The 25,780-nt window shown below is 53.2% G+C and overlaps 2 protein-coding genes across 3 annotated transcripts in view; both read right to left on the bottom strand.

The window, feature by feature from the left end:
* Positions 1-6,176, bottom strand: part of CPN2 (carboxypeptidase N, polypeptide 2) — a 9,178-nt gene extending 3,002 nt beyond the window's left edge. For both annotated transcript variants that reach the window (XM_012640395.1, XM_012640402.1), the window contains exon 1: positions 6,096-6,176. The gene's annotated coding sequence lies outside the window, so the exon portion shown is untranslated. The remainder of the gene's footprint in view (positions 1-6,095) is intronic.
* Positions 6,177-12,292: 6,116 nt separating this feature from the next.
* Positions 12,293-22,370, bottom strand: LRRC15 (leucine rich repeat containing 15). The gene is made up of 2 exons (XM_012640890.1): positions 22,305-22,370; positions 12,293-14,035 (listed from the first exon to the last, which is right to left on the bottom strand). The coding sequence occupies exon 2, from the start codon at positions 14,030-14,032 to the stop codon at positions 12,293-12,295; it is 1,740 nt and encodes a 579-aa protein (XP_012496344.1). The 5' UTR covers positions 14,033-14,035; positions 22,305-22,370.
* Positions 22,371-25,780: the final 3,410 nt, after the last annotated feature.

Here is a 25,780-nt window from a genome sequence, read left to right as displayed (position 1 = left end):
ATATGGACAGATTATTATTGAGTTGGGAATTTCTAAACCATAACTCTACCTGAGTTTCCAAATTTCAGCACATCAGACATAACTGTGAGGAGATCCTGGCATCCGCTCTTTGCACGGTCTGCTGAGGACAAGTGCAGCCACAGGGACGAGACAGGCTCCTCAGCGCTGCCGCCAAAATGCCCCCCTCCTGCCTGCCTCTGCCCCCGCCGCGGCAGGGCCTGTGGAACCTTCCAACGTCACGTGGACAGGAGGGTCCCAGACTCGGGGACTCCACAGACCAGTAGATTTTTTAAAATAAAGGACGGGGTGCCAAACTTTTAATTTGCTAAATATTATTTAAAAAAAAAAAAAACTGCCAGCACCTGCCCACGGGTCACAGATGGGTGATGCGGCTTACCAGTGTGTTTTGTTTATTCCTCAGTGATCTTTTTTACATATGAATCAGTAGCCAACATGTAAAAACTGGGAAATGTCACATTAAAAGTCCAGATTTCAGGATGATCTGGGGCAGTGGTCCCAGGTTCCCACACGACAAGACCAGCGGGGACTTAGCAGTCCCTGCCCCCTTAGAGGGTATGCGCTCTCCAGGCCACTACTGTACCCACTCGCGGCACTTATTTACAGGGTTTGCGGGTCTCACTGCCATGAGTTCGAATCCCAGGTCCACACTTCCTCGTATGTGGAAATGTACTCCATCCATTGGGCATGTTACTCAATCCATCCGTGCTTCGATTTCCTCATCTGTAAAATGGGATAACAGTGCCTGCCATGGTAGGGTAATTGTAAGGATGAAATGAGTAAATCCTCATGGTTTTAAGTCAGGGTCTGACATGGAGTGAGTAATTAACAGTGTATTAACTGTTGTTAAAGGTTGCAAGCCACCATCGTTACAGAAAAGGTTACTTGAGCACCAAAAAATTAAGAACAACAAAACGCTCTTTAGATAGAATACATTTTAATTTACCAAAAATTTAAAAAAGAAAGAAAACCCTCTGGCAACATAATCCTAATTTTTCTTACTTTACCTCTCCTCAGGAAGAGTTTACTGTTGGGTGACCTTGGGGACTCTCTGCCCCTGGCAGTCTTTGCTGGCTGTCTCTCTGCTGCCCTCTGCTGGCACCCCAAGATTCAGCTTCTGGCTGAATGTCTCCGCACACAAAAGGTCTCCCAAAAACCCAGTGCTTACAAAAGCTCCCTTCACCCTCCTCGCGTGCACTCAGTGACTCTCAGTTTCTCCAGGACTTTTTTTACCTAATCAATAGAGAAGGGACAATTTCTCCCTGAGACAATGCAGACCTCCCTTGAGGTTTCTCTGATGCACACACACATGCTGGGTAAAACTGCAGGAGGCGTTAAGGAAGGACTCTCCACCAACCACAGCTGCTGGCCTGGGGTTGAAATTTGACGCCTGCAATTGCCTCTTCCAGGAAAAGGAAAATGTCCTTCCCACATGTGAGGGAAGGGAACAAGCCTCAGGCCAGCATGTGCCTCCTGGTTCTATGTCCCCAGACCAGCAGTTCCAGAGTTGGCTTCCACAGGAGACTGTTTATTCTCCGGAAGTTGCTGCAGAAAAGACAGAACAATCCACAGCTGCCTCCACCACCTGGGCTGTCCGAGGCACCTACACAAAACCCTTAGGGGCCCCGAAAGAAGCCTCCTCTGACCCCAGGAACAGAACCTGGAGGTATGTCTCTACTAGCATTTAGCATAGGCTCCAAAATGGTGGGTTTTCATGGCTGTCCTTGTTGCGGGAAGACAGTGTGCTCATCCCTCTAGCTCGGCGTCCAGTGCAGCGTTGACGTCCCGTGGGCTCAGCCAGGGTTTGCTGAGCAGAGCTCTCTGAGGCTGGGAAGAGCAGCTTGGGAGACAGGGCAGCCCTTCCCAGGAACGGCTCAACCCAGACCAAATGACCCCGAGCCAGGCCACAAGAGCAGCCTCGAATCCTTCCAAGAGTAAGAGGGCTGCAATTCATATTTTCAATATGCGATGATATTATCAACGTACAAGTCCTTCCTTGCTAACCCCCTTGGCCATTGGTTCTCAAAGGCAGTTTCCAGAAAAAAATTCACTGGAATAGTGGGCCACACAACACTGGGATATGAGGCTCTAGAGACGTCTGGCCAGCCTCCTATAGGGAGCGTGGGGCAAGGTCCCCAGGAGGGGACCAGCGGGGCTCAGGTTGCAGAGCCCAGATCTCTTGGTTTTCCCAGTCACTCCTGCAAGGAAAACTGGGACCAAAGCCAGAGGTGCACGCTGAAAGGGAAGCTCAAGCCTCCCGGGGAGAATGTGCCTGGTCTGCTGAGCCAACCTGAGACGGGTCCCTCTATTCCCTTGACCGGCGCCTCAAACTTTTAATCCATTGTCATTTGGAAATAATACGAATTAGAAGTTTCCGACAAGGAAAGCAGCAGCTCTAAAATTCAGGCCTGAGTCAAAACTCTGGCTTTGGTGGCACAGGAAATCAAGGGTAGGCAAATCAGCTTAGGCTCAGGTGGTAGTGAGGGGGGAGGGAGGAGGAACACCTCTGACGTGGGGGTCGGGCTGAGGGGGCCATTCCCACCTGCCAGTTCCCAAAGCTCCTGAACACACATTTTGATCCTCAGAGCAAACCCAGACCTGTCCAGGACAGGGAAAGGGGCTTCCAGCGCTACAGTGACTGGCCCAAGGGCACACAGCTCAGAAGTGAGCACTGGCATCTGTCCTGAGGCCTGAGCCCTCAGCAGGGCGCTTGCTGAGACCCCACGAGGTTTCCACATCCAGGCAGTGGGATGCGTGGGTGGGCAGGCCCACTCCTCACGTTTGCAGGTCACAGGGTGAGTGCATGCCAGGGACTCACCCGCTGTCTGTCCCCTTCTCTTCCGACCTGACTTTCCTGTACTGAGAGTAGTGACCCACCCACAGCTGCCCCTGGACACCCCATGGGCCTAAGAGTGCACTTCCGTGTTGTGCTCAGCCTAAGGAAGATGGAGCAGGGCAGGCAACCCCCACAGGCTGCGGTCCTGGGCACCTGAAGCATGGCTTAAAATGGGGACACAGCCTCTAGATAGGCATGTGCCCTTGGCACCCCTTGGGGGCGTCATGGGGGAAGGAGAGCCAGGAAGGGGCCCTCTAAAGTTCAGGGCAAGACCCCTGGGCCAGGGGCTGGGGAGGCGGGGGTGGTATCCACAGTGGGGTGCAGAGCACTGATAACTTCTGAATGAGCCACTCCCAGCCCAAGACTCATTCTCACATCACTCTGGAGGGGCTGGGAGTCAGACAGTCTGGGTTCAAATCCTATCCCACCCCTCATTAGCTCTATGGCCTTGACAAAATGGCTTGACCTCTCTGTGCTTCACTTTCCTCACCTTCCAAACAGTGAGCATAATACTAGATTCCTCGTGGGGTCGTGGGAATTGAATGAGAAAACGCATGAGAAGCTTCAAGGCCAGGCCCTGGCGCACAGTGAGCGCGCAGCAACGTTGGTGACCCTGACTGTTCCGAGTTCGGCCCAGCCCCAGCTCTGCAGTGCTCACAGAGGTTAGCCATGGAAAACCTGATGAGATCATGCAGCTCTCTCCTCCCTGGCCAAGGGAAAGTGCAACTGTTTTGTCCGAGCACAGATTCAGAGGGCTCCGGCCAGGATGCCCTGGGCTTGGGCCCCTTCCCCAACCCACCCTCTAAAGAGCAGGGCACTGGGGAGCTCTAGAGACAGGACGTGTCCCTTTCAGGGACTATGGAGGCTGGCACCGGAGGGCAACCGCCAAAGGATTCCAGCTCACCATCTGGGAATAAGACAAGCAAATGCCCACAAAAATGTTCCACACTTCCAGCAAGCCAAGGAAGTCTGGCTTTTTTATGTTTTTTTTTTTTCTTTTTTGTTTTTTTCAGTTGGCTGGGTGCAAATAGCCTCTCCTTCCTCTTCTCAAATTGCTCTAGAGTTGGTGTGTTTCTGTACATGCCTCAAGCCAGTCTGTCATCCGCCACGGAGCTAAACCTCACTCTTTCCAGAGGGTGACGTGAGCCCAGCACCCAGCCCCCCAGGGGACTGCTGCTCGACACTGGCCGCGTGGCATCTGCCTCACCAGCAGGACTGGATTCTGCCACTTGAGCTCTATCTAGCTTGTCTGGAAGCAAAAAGAGGGGCTTCCGAGGCTCGTCCAGGGGCCCTGGCTGCCTCGTCCAGTTCCCCAAAGAAGACCTGCTGCTCCCTGGACCTGGGCTCCTTTCCTTTCCACCCAGCAAAAGGAGTCCAGAGGCCCAGGAGGTCAGGCCGGGGCTGAGTCCCGCCCCCAGCTCCCGCCCTGGCCAGCCTACCCGACGGCCGCCCTGTTGTGTCCCAGGGAGTGAAGCCACCTCTCAGAGTCCCAGCTTCTGCATCTGTAACTCCAGAACAATCTCTATAATCACCACCATAATACCTAAATTACAGCATCGTTATGGCTGCTGTGGCTCTTAAATGAGATGACAGGCGCTGGACCATAGCAAAAAATAGAAACGGCCTCAATGTCCAACATGAGGGGTTGGTTAGATGAACTATGCTGCATGCAACGGAAACTTTCCATGCTGTCTTTAAAATTATATTATAGATGTGTCTTTATTGACAAGAAGTTTGCAACACCTTAAATGAACTATATTGAGTCCCAAAATGCTATGTTTCCACATTTAAGGTATATTTGTGCATAGAAAACCTAATAGAAGATTATACACAAAATATTTGCAGCGGTTATCTCTGAAAAATAGAATCAGGGGTGATTTAAATTTTGTCCCTCTGCTTAAAAATGTATGCTCTACATTTATAAATAGGAAACATACACCACTTTTGCAATAAGGTTGAAAGCTGTCTTATTACAACAGTTGAGATAATCAGATGAACTGCAAAGCACAGCCCCAAGCACATTGCAGGGCCTGACTTGATTTCTCTCCCTTTTGGCAGTGATGTTGCCAAGGCACGAGGGAGCTTGTCTATCGGCTGTGCTGGCGTTCTGGAAGAGAAGATGGCTAACATTTGGAACTGAGAGGAGGTTGTGACCTGGGCACTGTCAGACTCTCCCACTGCGGGGCCCCCAAGACCCTCGCTGGTACAGCCCCTTTCACTGTGGAATGCCTGCACCTGCCTTCCCTGTCACCGCCCGGCCAGAGTTTACTCACCTTCCCGGGCCAGTGCAAGTCACACTTCCCCCATGAAGCCCTCCTTGACTGCTCCTCCTTTGGATCTGCAGCCCCCTCTTGTCCTCTGTTGAATGCCTGGGCTCTTCTGTTCTGTGTTCTAGTTGGTTGCACCCACTCGACCCAGCCTGTGGGGCCAGGGTCCTGCCGCAGGGTCTCTGCACCCGGCTCCGCACCCGGCACCTGGCTCGGGGCTGGGCACCAAGAAGGTGCGCAAGCCTTGTGTGCTGGGTGGAGGGACTGCGTCTGCGGTGCTCAGTGAGGCGCATCTCAGGCCTTGCTCCTCATCCTGCCTAGTGGAGCGGGCAGCTCTGGCTCTGCCAGGGCTGCAGCCTGGGTTCAGACTGACACCAACACCTACGGCTGTGTGGGCTTGGGCAAGTCACTCCGTCTCTCTGAGCCGCAGTTTCCCCAGCCATAATTATAACCCCATCCCTTACGTTAAAATCAGTCCTGGATTGGATGATAAATGCACTAAATAAGATGATAAATATAAAGTGCTTAACACAGTGCCTGGCAAGTGTTCAAAAATGGGGAGCTGCCTGCAGGTTTTATTCCTGCAGTGACTATACGCTTTACCACATGAATCAGGACACTTCTGGGAATGAAAGGGGGCCCTGTCACAGTTGTGCCAAGACAACAACTTAAACCTGGCAGAACCAGCAAACCTGGCCATCTGGTCACCCTGCTCGTGCCCCACTCGCTATGAGCCCCCTGAAGGCGGGACGGGGCCATCTTCATTTCACAGCCCCCTGCCCGACCTCCCCCGCCTCCCCGGCACCAGCCTAGCCGAGCACCGCGGGGGCTTCTCCCCCAGGGGAGGGGGGTCCAGGAACTGCACCACCTGGAGCTGGGGAACGCTCTGAAACCTGGGAGGAGCGGCAAGCTCCTCTCCTGCCCCCCACGCCCCCACAGACCCGGGAGCCCTGAGGTGACCCCAGGAATCCTACCGTGAGGGCCGGGCAGCCCCGGTCTTCCTCGGGAGCAGAGGGGCGTCTGGTGTGGCCTGCAGTCAGCTGAATCCAGCCCCAGCGCTGAGCAAAGTTCCGGGCAGTGGTTCCTCCCCTCACGTGGCCTAAGAGTTCCCAGAATGTCACCAGGGTCACAGGACAGGAGAGAGTCTGGACACGGCCTCTGAAGATTACAAATGACCCTGAACTGCTCCCACGTGCAACTCCCAGGCGGGGCCAAAATCCCACCTGGTGCTGCAGGCTTAGCACCTTTAGGGCCCCAAGGGCACCCGCCGAGCCCCAGAAAGTTCTCAGCAGGCTGCTGGATTGGCGAGGCCCGGGCAGGGGCCAGGCTCACACCCTCCTCACGAATGGAGGCGGCGGGATTCAGAGCCTGACCTCCGGGCAGCCGGCCAGGGCCCCTGCAGGACTCTCAGTATCGGGGAAGTTCTAAGAGGGTTGTGGGTTTGTTTAATGAACTGATTTTCTAAACCCTTTCTGAGTTAAAAAGAGAAAAAAATCATAGGGAGGTGAATTGTGGCCCTGTATGGAGAGGAACACCTTCATACTCAGGGCTATCCAAGGACTCGAGAAGTTGCTTTGGGAAGCAGTGATTTTCCTGTCTCCAGAGGTGTTCAACCCGGGGCTGCAGGACAGGGCAACAGCGTGTGTGGTGAGTGGGTGTGTGTAGGAGGTGTGAGTGTGTGTGGTGAGTGTGTGTGAGTGTGCATGCACGTGTGTATGTTTTAAGGAGTGCAGGTGAAAGGAAGAACTAGACAAGCAATCCAAGATCGTTTTCAGGGCCAGGAGTCTACCATTCGAAGTAGTCTGATGGCTTTTTAACTTCTTGCATGGTGTTAATATTTATCTCACTCTTTTTACAAGTGTGAATTAATATTTCCTTAGCATGTAAGCTGATTGCATCAGCCAAATTGTAAAGGTCTGATAGAGCGTAGCAAGAAAGCATTTTTCAGTGGAGACGCGTTACAAAGCCACCCGTGGGCAGAGAGAGCAGGAGCCTGTGAGAGGACAGAAAGGCTGTGGACAAAGTGTGCCCAGCCCCACCCTCGGTGGCAGCCAGGCTGGCGGCCTGGAGGAATGTGAGGGACAAGGGGTCTCGCAAACAGGCTTGGGAACAGCCCAACTCTGCCCTGGGCTCTGGGCAGGTCCTCAAGCGACACTCACCTCCAGAAACGCAGCTTGTCCATTTGTCAACGTGGCATGGTGAGCGAGAGAAATTAGGCATTAGATCCAGGTTTGAATTCTGACTCTTCGCCTAACTAGCTCGTCCTTAGACAAGTTATTTGATCTCTATGAGACTCTGCATTCTCATCTGTGGAATGGGTGTGGCAGAGGCCTGGGGAGGCAGGGGTGTGTGTGTGAAATCAAACTGCAGATAACGGGAGATAAGGATTAAGATTTTAACCGTTTCCCCATTATCCAATGTTCCAGAAACCTCTCTGAGTGGACTAAGTTTAGTGGTTAGGGAAGAGATAACAAGGCCCTGTAATACGGTGAACATTATTGACCCCTGTCCTGGCCCAGCCTCCTGGGACAGGCTTACACCTAGCAGGATGACCCAACGAGGTAAGACAGCCCAGGCCAATGTGGTTTGAAGCCCCTTCCCTGGGCACAACGGTGGGATAAAGGGACAGCAGCTCATCCCTCTCTTAATGCTGGACCTGCACCAGCAGCTGGGGCAGCCCCTAAAATCTAGAGACTGAAAGAGTCCTGGGGACTCCTACACACTTGGAGGGAGTCACCTCCATTCAGACGGTGGCTTCTGAGAGCCGGTCACTCATTGCCTGCCTTTAAGTAGTGATAAGAGCCCAGAGGTGCGCAGGACTGTCTTACCCACCCACCACTCTGGGTGTGTGTGTTGAAAAATGCAGAGTGAACATCAGTGCCTTCCTGGTGGCGGAGAAGAAACTCCAGCCTGGGAGCCTGGAGGCCTGCATGGCAGGACTGGCTCCACCTCTAGTTGAAGGGTGACCACAGGAAATTCATTTCCATCCTTGAGCTCACCTTCTTCATCTATAAAATTGGGTTGAACCTATTATTAAGGTCCCTTCCCACCACAGTGGCCCATAAATGTCATTTGTTGTCTCCTTTCTGGTTCCCACTCACTTTCCAAAGGCCTTTTCTCAACCCATATTCTATCTACTTTCTGTGAGGCGCCATCTGGGTCAGCCTTGCACAAATGTGGCAGGAGCAGAACCCATGGGTGTGACACCCCTACCCAAGATGTCCACAGAGAGCACATGTGTCCCATGTAAACCATTTATTGTTGATTCTGTACACCAAACTTATTACAAGCAGCATCCAGCAAAAGATAGACCCCCAACCCCGCCCACCAGGCCTCATGAGACCCTGGGGACATAGAAATCTCTAAATGCATCGCCAAGCACCTGGGACTATTTGCAATGATTCTCTAAGCAGGGCAAACTTGGTCTACTTTTGAAGGCAGCGTGGAGGCAGTGGGTTGGTGAGAACAATGTCTCCTTGGGAGAAGAAGAAACCTGGGACTGGGAGGAGTTTCCTCGTGGCCCGCCCTCTCTGAGCCAAGCGATGGCTTCCTTCCCAAAACCACCTCCACCTCCCCAGCAACCCGGAGTCAGTTCTGACTGTGAGATCTGTGGGCTAAATCTTTGAGTGGTTCATAGAGAAAGGCTAGGTACACCCGTGTCTGTTTACCAACTCCAGTTATCTGGATGACGCCAGCCGTGTGCTCTCCATAGCTTCCTGAGCTTGGAAGTCCTCCTGGAACAGCTCTGCATGGACATCTGAAAGGCTGTGGAAGTCGTGTTGTTGCCCATGAAAAGCTCTAAGAACTTTGTCGTACCTCTACATTCTACAGAGAAGAAAAACACACACAGCCCAACAATTCCCTCGAGAGGGGCCAGTTTTCTGGAATGGGTGGGTGAGTTTAATCTTTTCTGTATTTACAAAGCTTTTGGTCCATACAGTACTAAGTGAGGTTCCAATGGCTGAGACTACGGGGAGCAACAGGAGAGTGACCCCCCCCATCTTCTTTGGTTTAATGATGAAAGCCCAAGACAGGCCTTTCTTACATGAATTTTGAAGAGAGAAGTAAAATCCACAGCCTATTGAATGATTTGGGGAAGAGCAGGCGGTTCTGTACCCTACCACAAGGGGGCGATGGTAGCGCTCATGTCACAGGGGTTTCGAGGGTTAAAAAGAATGCACGTTCAGTGCTTTGAAGGGTACTTGTGCACAGTAAGCACTTCAAAAAAACAACAAAAAAACGGTGGTTCTAACTGGCTTTTGTTATCTTTTCCTCACACTCCACAAGGGAGTGGAACTGGCCAGGAGCCAGTGAACAGAGGCGAAGCAAACTGAATTCTACACCCTACTCCAACTTTGCGAGGACCAAGTGGCTTATTCCAGCCCTGAGAATTGAGCAAATGTATCATCCTGTTGGAAAGGAGACTCTACCCAGATTTTCTGGCAGCTCCCTGGCCAGACGTCGTGGTTCAGAGAGGTTGAAGGGCTTGCCAAGGAAGAGGAGGCCGGAAGTCTCCATCCGACCACTCTGATGGGAGAAAGGAAGAAGCAGGCTCAGAAGGTTCACACGAAGGGTCCCCCACCCCTCGCTCAGGGTGCTGTGCTTCTGGCTGGCATTATCTGAGGACAGCTGCCCTCAGGCCAGCCTTTGGGCCTGACAGGAAGGTACCCCAGGTACCTGGGGTATCACGACTAACGCCCAGGTTCTGAGTTAGGATTGGCAGGGGACACTGGATGAGGAGGATTCCTCCCTCCCTCCGTCCCTATCCCATTTGTGTCTATGCACGAAGAGATGCTGGAGCCTGGAGTCAACTCACAAGGAGCACCTGACAGTTCTGGGTACAAGGGACATGGTGCTGAGCCATGCTTCCTGTCTTTAGGAGAAGAGGCCGGGCCGCCCCTGTTAGCCCCAGGACCAATATCATAGGCCACTGCCAGTGGAATGATGCCCCAGGCTCTGGGCTCACTTCCTTCTGGGCCCTCGCAAGGCTTGGTACGTGTCCTGCAGTTGCTACAGATATTTTGAAAATACCTCGAAGACCCGGATTTGCCTTGGGGAGATGAAGTCTCTTGACTCTGACAGGACCCACCTCTCCCAGGTTCCCCGGGACAGAGAGCAAAAAGCTACAACGTGCACTAGTGTTGTAAACAGACATCCCTTCCTGGGCCCTTTTTGTCCGAGTACTGGGGGGAAACCTGATTACCCTGTCAGCATGGTGCTGCTAATGCCCAGAGGGCTTCACGGTTGTCTCGTGGAACACGGGGAACTACTAAGAGCCGCTCAGAACTGGCGCTGGACCTCCCACTCCCTGCAGAGTCAGCTGAACTTCTTTCCTGGGCAGACATGGAGACCCCAAGTCCTCCACTTCACTGTTTTTACTTCTATGCTAGAGGACAAGTTGTCCAGAAAAAGACATGAATCTCCACGAGCATGCTTCCTCTGACAGTGTGTGAGTATGTGTGTAGCAAGAGGGACGGCAAAGGCAGGCGTTCATTTGACTGTAGCTCAAGGAGAAGAACCCCAGAGCAACTCAGCTCTCATAACCAGACCACGGGCAAAGGGAGCTCCAGAGCGCCCCCAGACCCAGTGTGACCCGTCGGTGTGCCCTGACATTGCCTTCTGCAGATTAACACTCTGAAGTTTAGCTGCTAGCTGACTGTAATGTTGATGGAGGGTTTTACCATGACGTTGGAGAGATTGCTGGATTCCATTACACTTGGCTGTTCAATTAAAGGATCTCATCTCTGAGCTATTTCACTTCCCCCAAATGGAGAATGAAAATTAAAAACAGATACAGGCATATCATGCCCATAAAAGGCCCCAGGCAGAGGGCCTCCAATGAGCAGCAGACGGCGTGTTGGCAGGGAGGGGTGCGGTTGCACGGGCCTCCGTAGTCAGGATGCGCCTGACCTGACCCGCCTGGGAGCCTCAGGATTTAACAAGATCTCCTGTCCAGGCCAGCGTCTCCTGTCCTGTCCATCCCACATCTTCTCCTCCACCGCGGGCAGCTGGGCCTTTGCACGGGCTGGCTGTGGGGGGCGGTGAGGGACCCGACCTGGCTCACGGGGCACGAGGTCCCAGGTAAGTCCAGGCCATCTCCAGAAATGCCAGTATTCTCCAGGAAAAGCTTGGGGTGGAGACACTTGTGATGTTTTTTCTTCCTGATCTGGACGCTGGTTACACGGGTGTGTTCAGTGCATGACAACTCATCGCGCTGCACACCATCATGTTCCCACGGTGCTGCGTGTGCGCTTCAACATAAAGTTCAACAAAGAAAACCCAAGGGGTGAACACAAGGATCCCCAGGCACCAGATTTCTTTCGTCGTCCAGTGCAATAAGCTGATTTTCATGTTTTTAGAAGTCTGAAATTCTACATGATTTTATTCCTTAAAGGGCTAAAATTTTCGAAGCAAAGTTTGCAGTTTGGAAATCTCATTCTCTAAAAGGCTGAACTTGTTGTGCTGGTATTTTCCTTCCTTTTCCATATGAAAGTCACAAGAGAGATGCTGATGACAGCTCTGTCTCCAGGAACTGAGCAGTACGGTTTTTCCTTCTGTCTTTCACAGCATCCACAAAGGCAGGGCACCCAGCAGTGGGTAAGAAATCAGCTATATGGTTTGGAGTCTTCTTTGAAGTGAGAACTCACCCTGCCCCCAGGAGCAGAAAATCTAGGAGAGAACTTTCATTTGAGGGATCAAGCTGCAGCACAGACAAGAGGCATGAAAGAAGGGAAATCAACTTACATAATATTAATACTTTGAGGAGAGGGCTGTCTTGGCAGAGAACTATTCCCACAAAGTGAGCAGGCTTTGCAGTGATTGAGTCCACAGAGGCCAGGAAGGGGCCTGGGCACGGGCACGGTTGTTCTTGGAGGAGAGGCGGTGAGGATGTGGAAGAGAAGCCCTCTCGAAGGAGGCCCAGGGATGTGAGTAGGAAATCCCCCAGGGATTTGGCCTTGGCCACTGGGTCTCCCCAGGGGTATGGATGTCCTGCAAGACCTGATTCTCTACAGGAGAATCTGGCAGGTCAGGAATGGTTGAGGGCACCTTTCTCTAGGGCCCAGAAGGAGTGATCAGGGGATGGCTCTGTGGACCCAGGGGTGGAGGCAGAAAGATGAAATTCCCAGACCCTCCAGTCCCACCGCTCCCCAGCCGGCTCCAGCCTGCCTCTCTAACACTCATTGGGCGCCTTCATCTGCATCAGGACTGCCTGGCTCCTCTTCTTGCAGCAGCAACAGCAAATGCAGGCAGCCAGGGAGCAGGCCAGGGCGATGATGCCGATGACGATGGCGGCAATGGCCAGCCCACTCTGGGCCCGGGTCATACCCCACGTGTCGCGGTTGTCGGTGACCTGGATGGTGGTCAGATCGGTGTAGTCTTCCACGGGGCTGGTTAATGAAGTGGTAGAAGAGATGGATGTGGTGTCGAAGTAGCTGGGTGTGTCTGGGTACCCTGGCGTTTCTGGGTAGCTGGGCACCTCAGGGACACTGGGGACAGCAACGTTGACGTTGATGACAATGAGGGACTGGCCTCGGACATTGACGGGGCTGAAACACACCGGGAGGGTGTCCGTCCCTAACCTGGGCTGGTTGAGCAGGAGCCAGTTGCGGAGCGGAAGGATGTCTGCGTCACACCTCCAGGGGTTGTCGTAGAGCCGCAGCTCACACAGGTTCCCCAGGTGATCGAAGATGCCCAGTGGCAGGTTCTCCAGCTGGTTGTTCTGCAGCTGGATGTTCATGAGGCCATTGACGTTGGCGAAGATATTCCCCGGGAGCTGTCTGAGGTGGTTGTTCTGCAGGGAGATGTTCTGCAGGTTGGCCAACATGCGGAAGACGTTCCCGTCCAGGTTCTGCAGCGCGTTGGTGTGGAGGGACAGCTCTCGAAGCTCCGTCAGCCCGTTGAAGGCGCCGGGGGAGATGAAGCTGATCTGGTTGCGGCTGAGGATCAGGACCTGCAGCTGGTGGAGGTTGCTGAAGACGTTGTCAGGCAGAGAAGTGATGTGGTTGTCGTAGAGCCAAAGCTCGCGCAGGTTGTGCATGGGCCCAAAGACCCCGGGAGAGAGCTCCTTCAGGGAGTTCCCAAAAAGCGTGAGACGGTTGAGCTGCGGCAGTTGCATGAAGATGCCAGGGGGAAGCTGGGAGATGTGGTTGTTGGACAGGTAGAGTCGCTGGAGGTTGCGGTTATTGTGGAAGAGGCCAGGGGAGAGCATGGCAATCTGGTTCTGCTGGAGGGCCAGTTCCTGGAGGTTGCCGAGCCCGTCAAAAGCACCCATGGGAATATCCGAGAGCCTGTTCTCATACAGCCGGAGGACCTGGAGGTTGCCCAGGTGCTGGAAGACCCGGGGTGAGATGTGGGTGAGGCTGTTCTTGCCCAGATTGAGCTTGGTGAGTCCCACCAGGTGGTCGAAGACACCATCAGGGATGTATTCCAGATGGTTGCCGTGCAACTGCAGTTCCTTGAGGTTGCTGCACTGGGAGAAGTGGGCCGGCTGGATCTGCAACAGCTGGTTGCTGGACAGGAGGAGCGACTCCAGGTTGTCCAGGCCCTGGAAGAGGCCGATAGGCAGAACCTGAAGCTTGTTGTTGGCGAGGCTGAGATAGCGCAGTGAGCCCAGGTTGCGGAAGGCCCCGGGCATGATATGTGACAGCTCATTCTTCTCGATCCTCAGGGCGATGAGGGCTGAGATGTTGAGGAAAGGGGACTCGCCAAGTTCAGTGATGTGCGTGTTGAGGATCTGCAGGCTCATGGCATTCCAGGGCAGAGGGCTGGGCACTGCCACAATGCGCGCCCCAGTGCACTCCACCTGGGAGGCCCGGGAGCAGGTACACTCGCTTGGGCAGCCATAGTAGGCCAACCCTGCACCCCAGGCGTGGCAGCCCACCAGCAAAAGTAGATAATGTTTCAGTGGCATGGCCTCTGCAAGGAGAGAGAGCACACATTAGTCGGGGTCACCTCAATGACACCAGCTAGTTTTAAGCCAACGTCAACGTGCAGTGCCAACACTGGCTTGGCTTTGAACCCCATCATCACGTACACAGCTCGTGCTCCCTCTGCTCTGGCCAGCGGGCCTCTTCACCTCCCCCATACCTTCCTACCTCTGTGCCTTTGCTCAAGCAATTCCCCCCACCTGGAATGTTCTTGATGTTATCCAAATCTTCCCCATACTTCCAAGTCCAGCTCCAAAGCAGCCTCCCCTAGGATGCGTTCCCAGATTCCACAGGTCAGTATTAGCAACCCTCCCATGCAGGTGGTCTTCCCAGCCTCTATCACTGGCCATGCCACAGCAGCCTTGTACGGCACTCGCTGTGTTCCTGCCTGTTGTTCCTGGCTGTCTCCTTCCCTAGTCAATAAGCTTTTCAAGGCCATACAGGTTCCTGCTACAGGTTCCTTAGGACAGGAACTGCATCTTATCCGTGTGCAGCACCCGAACGTGCTGGTTGAACACAGCCTTGTCAGGAGGAACAGAGAGGGACTGAGAACAAATAAATAGGCCTGAACCTGGGGGAAGATGCTGAGGCCACAAACACAGTGGCTTTTAGGAAGGAGCAGCAGCCAGCAGAGTCAGGACCACACGCTGACCTGCCAGGAAGGACTGTAGCCCTGTCCTGCCCAGCCCATCACCACTGCCGGCAACCTGGCCTCTTGTTAACCCTTTCACACGTGCTCCTTCTAGGTTTAATTCAAACCACTCTCCCAAGAAAAGGAAATGATGTGTCTGCACCACGTCCCGTCTGCTGGGAGAGGCTGCTGGGGCTCAGCCCACGCCTGGGCCAGCCTCCTGGGTGTGAGTCCCAGCTTCCGCGAAGAAACATTGGGTGGCCTTGAGTGAGTTCCAGAAAACTTAGCAGGCACTTTGAGCTAAAAGGTGTGAGATCCAGATGCTTCCCCAGGCACAGTGGTGATCTGGGAATGGGGGCAAATTCATGAACATTTTGGTGTGTGAAGATGATGACAAATATGTATAAATGTGTGTGTGTATAATGTGGAGGCGTGGGGCATGGGTGCTGGTCGCTATACGAATACCTAAGGACCACTAACAGCTTGACCTTGAATGAGTCTTGAGTTTGACCTTGAATGAAGCTTGAGGCCTCCAAGCTTCAGCTTCCTCAGCTGTTAAGTGGGGACGATAATGTCTGCCCTGCTCTTGGGCTGTTGTGAGGAGCAGATGGGAGAATGGACGCGAGGCACCTGCACAGAGCTGTGCAAATGCGTGCAGGCGTTCCACACCCAGTCACGGCACAGACCTACAGACTCCTGAAGACAGGAGGGCCTCAAAGTGCTTCTCATTGTGGCGTTCTTCGTCACGGGACTAAGAATTTCTGTGTATGCATGAAAGTATCTGTAACTTCCATCCAACGTTCAAAAGGGTCTGTATCTCCTGAAGGGTTAAGCAGTCATTACTGGTCATACATTCCCATCACGGTATGGAGAATCAGGAAGCAGAGAAACTGAGGCTGAGAGCTGAAAGCTCAGGTCTCCAGATGCATAGGTGAGTTCTTTGAGTGGTAATGTAGTGTCTCTCCTTTTAATGGGCAAAAATCCCGGTCAGAGGAAGGAATTTCAAACGATGACATATAAGGCTGGGTGGAAAGGTATTTCTCTGGTCTCTCTTTGTGCCCCTAAACTCTAGACTCATAGAGTCTAGAGCCTGGCCCATAACTCAGAATAATCCAGCCTTCCCGATCTGGCCCCAGCCCCATGCACCCCTCCCCTGACACCCCACAGGCCCATCCCCCACCCACACAGACCTTGATTTTCACTTATTCACAGCCCACCCAAGCCCTGACCTGCCGTACTTTCACCTTAAGGACTTGACTAAGTATGTAGAACAGTGGAATAAACAAAGGAAAAAGAATACCTTGGTCAATGAAGTCTAAATGCAAAGGAATGGGGCCAGATTAAGCTGTGGACACACATAAAAAAATGAATTTGTGGCCAGGCATGGTGGCTCAATGCTTGTAATCCTAGCACTTTGGGAGACTGAAGCAGGAGGATCAATTGAGGCCAGGAGTTCGAAACCAGCCTGGGAAACATAGTGTGACCTCTGTCTCTCCAAAAGATAGGAAAAAAGTTAGCTGGGTATGGTGGCATGCACTGTCCTAGCTATTTGGGAGGCTGAGGCAGGAGGATCAGTTAAGCCCAGGAGTTTGAGGCTGCAGTGAGCTATGATCACACCACTGCACTCTCGCCTGGGCAACAAAGGGAAACTCTGTCTCTTTAAAAAAAACAAAAACAATAAAAAAAAACCACACTTGTATAGACAAATGTGGGGTCCAGAACTTGAGAACAGAAAACTAATTGTCTAAACAGGGGGCACAGAAAAAGTGGCTCAAAATCTACCTTAGGAGAAGACTTTGGGCTTTTTATTGACAGTAACAAGAAAGGAGGCTGCTCACGAATGCTAATGTGATCTGAGACTAGCTTAATAGAAGTATCAAGTGTGAAACAAAGGAGGTGATGGTCTCACTCTACACTGCCCTGATCTGGTCACACCTGTAGTGCTGTGCTTAGTTCTACTCTGAACTTTAAGAAGGCCAATGACAAACTGGCCTCCTGAAGAACCATTAGAGGATAGTGAGGGGACCCAGGAACCAGAACATCTTTGCACCTGTTGAAGTAGCTGTGCATGAACAGCCAAAAGAAAAGATGTGAGGAGTCTACAAGCACTTTCCCAGTATCCATGAAGGGCTGCCATGGGATAAAAAAAGTGACTTAACTCAGGGTGGCTCTAGAGGTCAAAACTAGTGTGCAGAAGTTGTGGAACAGCAGATTTCAGTCCACCACTAAAGACAGCTTATCCAGAGCCAAAACGGGCAACCTCACCGAGGTCACAAGTGTTCCACCACTGGACGTGTTCAGGCAGCAGCGGAGCGTCCATGTGGTAAAAAAGCTGTAGAGACAATTCCCACACCATGCAGGGCACTGGACTAGAAGACAGCTGATGTCCTGTCGAATCCTAAGATTTTAGGATTCTAAGGCTGAGTTCCAGAGCGTGGACATGAGACCCATGGCCCGGAACAGCTGTTCCTGTGCTCACAGGGGTCTGTGTGGGCAGGTGTGGGTGTCTGCCGGTCCCCTTGGTATATGTGGGTAAGACATTTGCCCCCTGGACTGACTTATAAAAGGTAAAGCTCTAATTGCTCCCAGTGACGTGCCAGCTAGCACTTGCTTATTTTTAAAGTACACCCCTATACTCAGCATGCTTCAAAATGGCATCACAGCCCAAGTAGCAGAGACTAAATTAAGTGCCCATCACACGCCAGCCCAGGGCAGTCTCTGTTGAGTTTCCCATGTTTACCTGACAGTGTAGGATGAGGCACCCTCTGAGGACCCATCTTTTGTTTTGTTTTTTGTTTTTTTGTTTTTTTTTTTTTGAGACAGAGTCTTGCTCTGTTGCCTGGGCTAGAGTGCCGTGGCTTCAGCCTAGCTCACAGCAACCCCAAACTCCTGGGCTCAAGTGATCCTCCTGCCTCAGCCTCCCGAGAAGCTGGGACTACAGGCCTGCGCCACCATGCCCGGCTAATTTTTATATATATATATTTTTAGTTGTCCAGATCATATCTTTCTATTTTTCAGTAGAGATGGGGTCTCGCTCTTGCTGGTCTCGAACTCCTGACCTTGAGCAATCCACCCACCTCGGCCTAGGATTGCAGGCATGAGCCACTGTGCCTGGCCTGAGAACCCATCTTTATGTGGCCTCCTCCAAGTCTGCGCTCCCCAGCTGGGGAGGGTGCCTGGTGGCCTGGGAGGAGGAATGGAGAGATAACTCCCCATGGGAATAGGGCCACTGCTGTCTAAAATGGACCGCACTCGGTGCAACAAATATTGCAAGAATTTGCAGATTTTTCTTTTTATAAATCCTCACATCTGCAGAGCCCACCCAGCACCATGTGTAGCAGTTTCCTGTTTTCCAGCACATCTCGCTGCCGCAGCTGGCACCGATGGCTCCATGCGCCCTCCAAAGAGCTCACCTCAAACCCAAGCACAGAGCCCTCAGGGGGATGAGGGGCCGCAGAACCGGGGGCCCGGCCCTCGCGCAGTGGCCCGAGGCCTTCAGGAGCCCAGCACGCAGCGGCCTAATTGCCCACGCTGCCCAGTGCTGCTTGGCAGCTGTGACGATGGCAGTTAAAGGGCCACAAAGCTGCCCTAATTACAGCTTCTTCCCCCGGCAGCCAAGTGCACCCTCAGCGACTCAGCGCAGCCCCTGTCCAGCGCCTGGGGAGGGGGTACAGCCTGGTGTCTGCCACTGCCCCATGAAGTCAGCAAGCAGACAGAGAGAAGGACAGACAGACAGCTCACCTGGACACTCTTACGCAGTCCCTCCCCTGGAGTAGAAGCGCTTGAACCAGGGTCTCTCAGCAGAAACACCCTGTGACTCATGAGTGAACCCATAATTAGCCTTGAAGTCCTGGGCTTTGCTGGTTGGTGGGTTGGGACTTTTTTAGTTTAATACCATCATTCACATTCCCTAAACACGAGGTTCCCTGGAAGGAGACTCCTTTTTATTTTAATGCCACAGAGCAAAACTTTTGGAAAGAGCCTGGAAGACAAATGTTCTACTCTGGCCTTGACACTAGCTGGAAAGTGAGTTTAGGTAAATTCTCCAGGCCTCAGTTTCCCCTTCTGTAAAGACATTCAAGGGCCCTTGACAAGGGGCAGGAAGAAAATTTGGCCTGACGCCCCCCCATTCTCATCCTCTCTTCTCTGTAGTTCAGACTGGACCACCAACAGTGACATGCGACCTGGCCCCACCTTCATGTCGAAGCTTGAGGAGCTGTGCCCATCTTTCTGGGCCCACCTTGCTCCAAAATTTCCTAGGCAGGGCACTTCCACTCGGCACTTAGCACATCTGCACATGGCCAGTAGCCATTTCATGGGACCCAGGAGCTGAGGGTTGCCTTCAAGAGCCTCTGGCCCTCTCCCAGTGCACCTGGGGAAACTGAGGCCCAGAGAGGGACTCTCTCTCCCTGGCCTCAACCCTCTCCCCACAGACGGCTGCCCAGTCATGGCCTCATCTACAGAGAGATGTCACCCAACCAACCTGAGGGCTCCCGAGGGAGACTCCAGGCTTGGAGCTGCCAAGGGGCTGTCCCCACTCCCCCCGTGGCCAGTGCTGTCCTCAATCACGCTGCTCCTTGGTGCTCAATCCAGCAGTCTGAAGTCACTGTCTGACCAAGAGGCCCAGCCTAGAGCTCAGGCCTCAGTGCATCCAGACCTTCCCATCCCCCAGGGCAGCACATAAAAATCGCCCAGGAAGCTTGTTTAATAGAACTGACCTCATAGCGTTGCTGCTATGAGGATTAAATGAGTTAAGGCACATAAACACTTAGACTGGTTCTTGGCACAAAGTGACTACCCAATAAATGTTAGTGACAATTGTTATTTTTGTTGTTGAGTAAAATCAGGATCTCTGGAGATGCCACCCGCAGAGATCCTGATCCCAGGTCTGGGGCACTCTGCACATTTAACGAACTCCCTAAGCGGCTCTGATGTGGGTGTCCACAGACCACACTCAGAAACACCACCTGAGGCCTAGACCAGCAGAAGCCCGCACTCGTGACCTGCGGCACCGACCACCAAGAACAGAGAGAGATAACCCAGGATGAGGGAGACTGTCAGTCATGCCACGACCTCCCCCAGGTCCCCCGTCACTATTTCCTTCAGCTGTCCCTTCCGCATCCTTTCAGGAACCTGGGGTTTGTGCTGAGTCGACCCCAGCAGTAGAAGCTGCTTCCAGAAGCAGTGCTTAGAGCCCAGAGCATCAGAGGTACAAGGGCTTTTTGAGACCATCTGGTCATTTTGTAGATAGGAAAACTAAGAGGGTCCCCAGGGAGGAGGGGACTTGCCCGAGGTCACACAGTCAGTTGGAGACTCCTGACACCCGTTCAGGGCTCCTAACCATAGAGCTTGGTGCTTGAGGACGTTATCAACCACGTGCCTGGCAGTGCCTGGGAGGTGGGAGAAGGGGGCTTTGCTCCCTCCATCTTACAATGACCTGAGGCGCATATACAATCCACCCTCCACCTGCCTAGCACTGTCAGCCAAGGCCAAGTGCCTCTCCCAACTCCCAGGCTGCACGGTTTCAGGGCTTTTCTTCTTTAAGGCTGCTGTGATGCTTGCCAATTTGTTCAGTTTCACCTGAGTGGCCTGGAGAAGTGGAAGGAAGGGCCAGAAGGGGTCACCAAGGGGTTGACCCCAGTAATCTCAACAATACATAGCCCCATTCACAGGGCCCTGATTTCAGAACGCTCCATCCCAAACACAAAGCATCCTCGAGCCCCACGGCAAGACTGGCCACATCCTCACCCTCTCCCTTGCTAAGGTGGTGACCCTCATCTCTCACGTCCCTTCAAAGCCAAAATGCTGTTATTTTTAAGAATAAAATGAGCAAGAAAACATGACCCCTTTCCAACCTCTCTGTGGGGGACCCTCCCAGGGTTGGAGAGACAGAACTTGGCTTCCTGCAGAGGCCAGAGCAGGACTGTAATTGGCCTGGCAAGTGTGGCAGCAGATGCCAACTGCCCAGCAGAACAGGGAGACCCTCCCAAAAGGGGCTTTTATGGGAGAAGCCACGGTCTACGAACAGCTCCCTTCTCCGGCTAGCGCGGGGGCCCAAATCAGACAGAAATAGCTCTGTCCCTGATTAAAGCAATCTCTAAATTCTGTGTCCCCAAACCAAGAGAGACACTGAAACCTGAAGCTGCAGCCGCTCTTTCGTGGTCAGCATTTAGGGCAGCAAATTGCCATGTGCAGTCACAGCCTGTTTACTGGCAGGACCGAGGCAGGGCAGTTTCTCTGCCATCTCTCCTCATTTCTCCACGTCCAGTTCTACTCCCACCCTTGCCTTACCACCCCCTCCATTACTGAGCAAGCAAAGGTACTGTCCCCCAGCCCTGGGGAGAACCTCCCATGCCCTGCCTTTCTGCGGGGTCTATCCAGAACATTCCCCCAGCCTTGCCGCACATGCCTGCCTCATCACTGCTGAGCCCGCCCGGCTGACTCAAGACCACAGGCAAATTGGGCTGTCTGGCCCTGAATTTACCCCAGATGTTCAATCGATGCAGAGGGAAAGAAGCACCAGCCATGAAATTTCTCAATTACGGAGCCAGTGGCACCAGCACCTCTGAGAGCTGCCTGAGACAAGGCGATATAATCCCAGATAACCCTGAAGGAGAAGGTGACGCGTGGCAGAAGGCAGCCGGCACCTTCCCTCTGAGCACGTGTCATCCCAGGGAGATCGCAGCTGCCCTGCAGTAACACACTTGGCCCTGGAGGTAGAATGGCTCTTGTGCTTTGGCACTGGTGGGAGGGTCCAGAAAGTTCTGATTTTCCACAGTTGGTGTCTTGGCCCTGCGTCCTGGCTGTACGTCCGAGCAGAGACGTGGGTAAAGGTCCAAGAGTAATGACTTTAAATGCACACCAGCCCTCATCACAAACCCATCTCCAGCCCTGACTCCCTGCCCGAAGCTGTCAGCCTCCACTGAGACCATCACTCCTTGCGGGCAAGGGGGAAGCTGCCAGCACTGGGTGGCCTAAGACACATGCAAAGTTAGAACCCAAACAATTCTGAGTTCACGGCTGAAGTCAGACTGGAACTGCAAGGCAGGGGCCAGCACATCTGCTGAAGTGAAGTCCACAGCAATTACACAGCTCTGCAAAAAGGACAGGATCTCTAGCCTGAGAAAACCCCATGAAGGAAGGTCCAGCTTGGTCCTGGACAGACCCAAATGCAGGGCAAGCCACTGGCGGCCACCACAGGCAGCGCAGGCACAGAGGACACAGGCTCCAATAGCCGGAACCTTAAAAAGGGAAACTCTCTCCCCAGTGGATCTGGTACCCAGAGAGAGGTAAACCAGGTGAGTAAGGGGTGTGATAACGCAGTCAACTTTCAGCTGATTGTCTTGCAGGTCTCCAGCATCTCAGCGCCCCAGGTCGACATCACCGCATGGGAAGGGCAGGGGTGCAAGAGGCCGGCCAGGGGTCCGCGGAAAGGGCTGGCGGTCCCCCGTGCGGGGGAAGTGGGGGACACCAGCACCCCTCCAGCACAGGCTCTACCTGGCCTGTCCTGAGAGTGTCCCTGGCACCCCGCCAGCCCTGCCCCTTCTAGAGTCTCTTCCAGGGGATCCAGGTCAGCAGAAAAGGGCGGGGTCTCGCGGAGGAGGGAGGGCTGCTCACCCACTTACCGGCAGCTCCGCGCCCGCGACAAGAGGGCGCCTGGGAGGAGGACGGGAGGGCTCAAGGCTGCAGCATGAGTGCTGCTCCGCGGGCGGCCCGGTATTTAAAGGATCCCGGGTGTGAGTCACCCAGGGGCAGTGTCGGCTGGGAGGGGGACTGCAGGCCAAAGGGCAGCGCCCCACGTCCAGGACGCCCCGCCAAGGGACGCACAGCCTGCGTTCCTGAGTGGAAGGGATTTTCTTCGACCACATTTTAAAAATAAGAGCACATTTTCCTCTTGTCTCCTCTCCTTCAACGTTTCTTTTGGATTCCCTGGCTGCATGGGCCCCTGTGGCTCTGGAGAGGGGAGTTCACCACCCGCAACCCCTCTCCGGGGGACTGCGGAGCCCGGAGCGGGACAGGGACCGTGGGAGCTGGGGAAGAGTCAGAGGTTGTCACTTTCCTGCTCCCAGGAGTATTCACAAGTGCTTCTCCCTGTGGCTCTAGAAAATGCATTCCTTCTCTTTCTTTCTTATTTTAAACTTTTTATTTGGAAATGTTTTTAATTTACACAAAATTTGCAAGAATAATACATCTCATATGCTTAACCCAATTTGCCTGTTGTTAACATTTTGGAAAAAGCATTCATTTTAAATTCCAAGGAAAAATAAAATTACCCCACTGTGGCCCTCCTAAAAAACAGTGGTTTTTCTATTTTCTTCTGCCACTAAGGTCTGTGCCCTTCCTGCAGCTCCCAGAGGTGCACGCCTGTCTCTGGCCTGATGAAGGGCAGTCAAGGGTGTATTTGGGAATAAGGGGCTCCCCTATGCCCTTCACTCCTTCATCACAGCCCACACCCTGCTGCCCCTGCCTGCCCCCTACCACAGTGGGGGACAGGAAACCCTTTCTATCCATGGTCCCACCAAGAGGGCCCGGGAAGAGGATACAGAAGTCATAGCTGGAAGATGGAGTGGCTGCCAAACCCCAGCTTGCCCTCCAAGACAGAGCCTCAACAAGGGCTGAGCTCCTCTGGGTGGAAGCCACCGGCCCTTCCCTGGCTCAGTTTACCCTCTCAGCCAAGCGGGGAGAGTGATATTTACACACAGTGCCTAGTGGAGTGCCAAGAGCCTTAATTAATGCTTGCACTGTGCTTTGAGATCTGCGATGAAAGGAAGACATAAAAGTGCGTAGTGTCATTACTGAAATAGTCGTTGGGGTGGCTTGCCGTGGTCAGGCCCTGCAGCCTGAATCATGCCACATTCCTCCACACCGTGGCTCCGTGATTCAGAGCCAGAAACAAAAAGTTTCCTGTCCATGAAATGACAGGAGCCCAAGGAGGGCAGGCACTGCTTGAAGTTTCAACCCCCAGTCTTCCTTCTAGGTAACAGTCCATGTGGAGAACACCTTCCCTCCTACTACCCTGGTCCCTCCACATCCCAAAATCAGGGTCTTTAACTTTCCATGGAACCTGCAAGAATAAGAATATCCCCTCCTCTTCCCTAGTCCTAACACCCAGCTTCTCCATGTTAGGCACTGTGCTGGGAGTTGTGGACAACGCAGGAACGAATCGGGTCCATTTAAGAATAGACATTCCCTAGCCTGAGCAAGAGCGAGACTCCGTCTCTACTAAAAATAGAAAGAAATTAGCTGGACTACTAACAATGTAGAAAAAATTAGCCAGGCATGGTGGTGCATGCCTATAGTCTCAGGTACTCAGAAGGCTGAGGCAGGAGGATCGCTTGGGCCCAGGAGTTTGAGGTTGCTGTGAGCTAGGCTGATGCCATAGCACTCTAGCCCAGGCAACAGAGTGAGACTCTGTCTCAAAAAAAGAGAATAGACATTCCAAAAGTACCCACTGTGAACCAGAGACCCCTTGGGTACCTTATTACATCTATACATTATTTCATCTATACCAGGTTTCTCAACCTCGCCACTGTGACAATGAGGGCCAGATCGTGCTTTGTTGTAGGGAGCTGCCCTATACATTGTGGGGTGTTTAGCAGCATTCCTCACCTCTACTCTCTACATGCCAGCAGCATCCCCCACCCCAAGTCGTAATAAACAAAAATGTCCCAGGGGGGTCAACACACACACACACACACACACACACACACACACACACACTCACACACACACACTCACGCATGGTTGAAAACTCATCTGCTAAATAATCCTGTGAGTAGCAGTAATTACCCCCATTTTACAGATAAGGAAACTGAGGCCCAGACAAGTTAACTAATTTCTGAGGCCGCATGCTAAGTGACAGAGCCAAGATTCAAATCCCAGTCTGTGGATTCCACGCTGTTGGTACCACCATTGGATCATGTGCGCAGACACACATAGCTACTGCAGACTGAAGCATGGCTGCGTTCAGACTGGTGCAGAGCGGGGGTCATGAGAGGTCGCTGACAGAATCTTCCTCAGGGTAAGGTTGAAAATATGGGAGTATTTAAAGAAACGGGCCTGGGGTTGCACATAGAGGGTGGCCTTAAAAGATGAGCAGGATCTGGAAATGTAGAGCAAGCGGGTTAAGGAAACCAAGTCAGAGAAAGAAGGAGCGTTGGGCTGAAGCCCACTGAGGAGGGCTGGGATGCCGCCCTGGGGAGTGTGGTGTCCTCTGCAGGCAGGAACGGCCACCAGAGGTGCTGGGGAGGGTGGGGGAGAGGCACAGTGACAGCCACACTGTAGGAGGTGCAGTATGGCCGGTTCCAGGTGTCACGGAGGATCCTCTGGCCCTGATGACAGGATGTGGGTCCCAGTACAGTAACCAGGCCACGCAGGGGGACCAGTTCCGTTGAGGGTGCCACAGAGATGCAGCTGCAGCACCTGCGCGTCTCCACACACCCAGGCCCTCCCTTCATGGGGAAGCACACTCCCTCCTACAGAGAAAGCGAACGGCACCCAGTCCGTCCCCAGAAGTGAATAATTTCACCATTATTGGTGTAAGCAAGAGCCTGATTTACTACCCACAGGCCCTGTCACCTCAGGGTTTACTTCCAGCCCCTCTGGGAGAACCAGCAGGGCCAGCGTTGCCTCAGGGGAGCTCCATTCCCTCCCACCCATGCACGTGTCTCTATTCTAGTTAATAACACAGAATCCAGGGAACTGGGGGGTGTGGGGTCCAGCCTCCCCTCCGTGGGTGAACCCGTCCCCGGCACCCTCAATAGAGGAAGTTACAGGCCCTGCTTAGTCCACCTCAGGGGTGGGGAGGTCATTACGTCCCCACGAAGTCCCCTGGTGGAGTGGCAGAATAAAAAAGATGGGGTCGCCGGGTAGGCAAGGATGTGGGTGGTGTCACGCTCCATGGGTGGGAAGAGGAATTGTAGGACAATAGCCGTCAGAATTAAAATGTGTAAACCCCACATGCACGGACACGACAGTGCGTGTGCACTGACACACACACTCGAGAATGAATGCGCGGTGCTGCACTGTTTGTGACAACAGATCACTGTGCGCGACTTAAATGTCCGTCCCTAAGGCACTGATTACACACAGCACAAAAGTC

This window comes from Propithecus coquereli, unplaced genomic scaffold, assembly GCF_000956105.1.
Source record: "Propithecus coquereli isolate 6110/MARCELLA unplaced genomic scaffold, Pcoq_1.0 Scaffold10, whole genome shotgun sequence".
Lineage (NCBI taxonomy): Eukaryota > Metazoa > Chordata > Mammalia > Primates > Indriidae > Propithecus > Propithecus coquereli.
The sequence above is the reverse complement of the archived record's forward strand: the minus strand, read 5'-3'. Positions and strand labels throughout refer to the sequence as shown.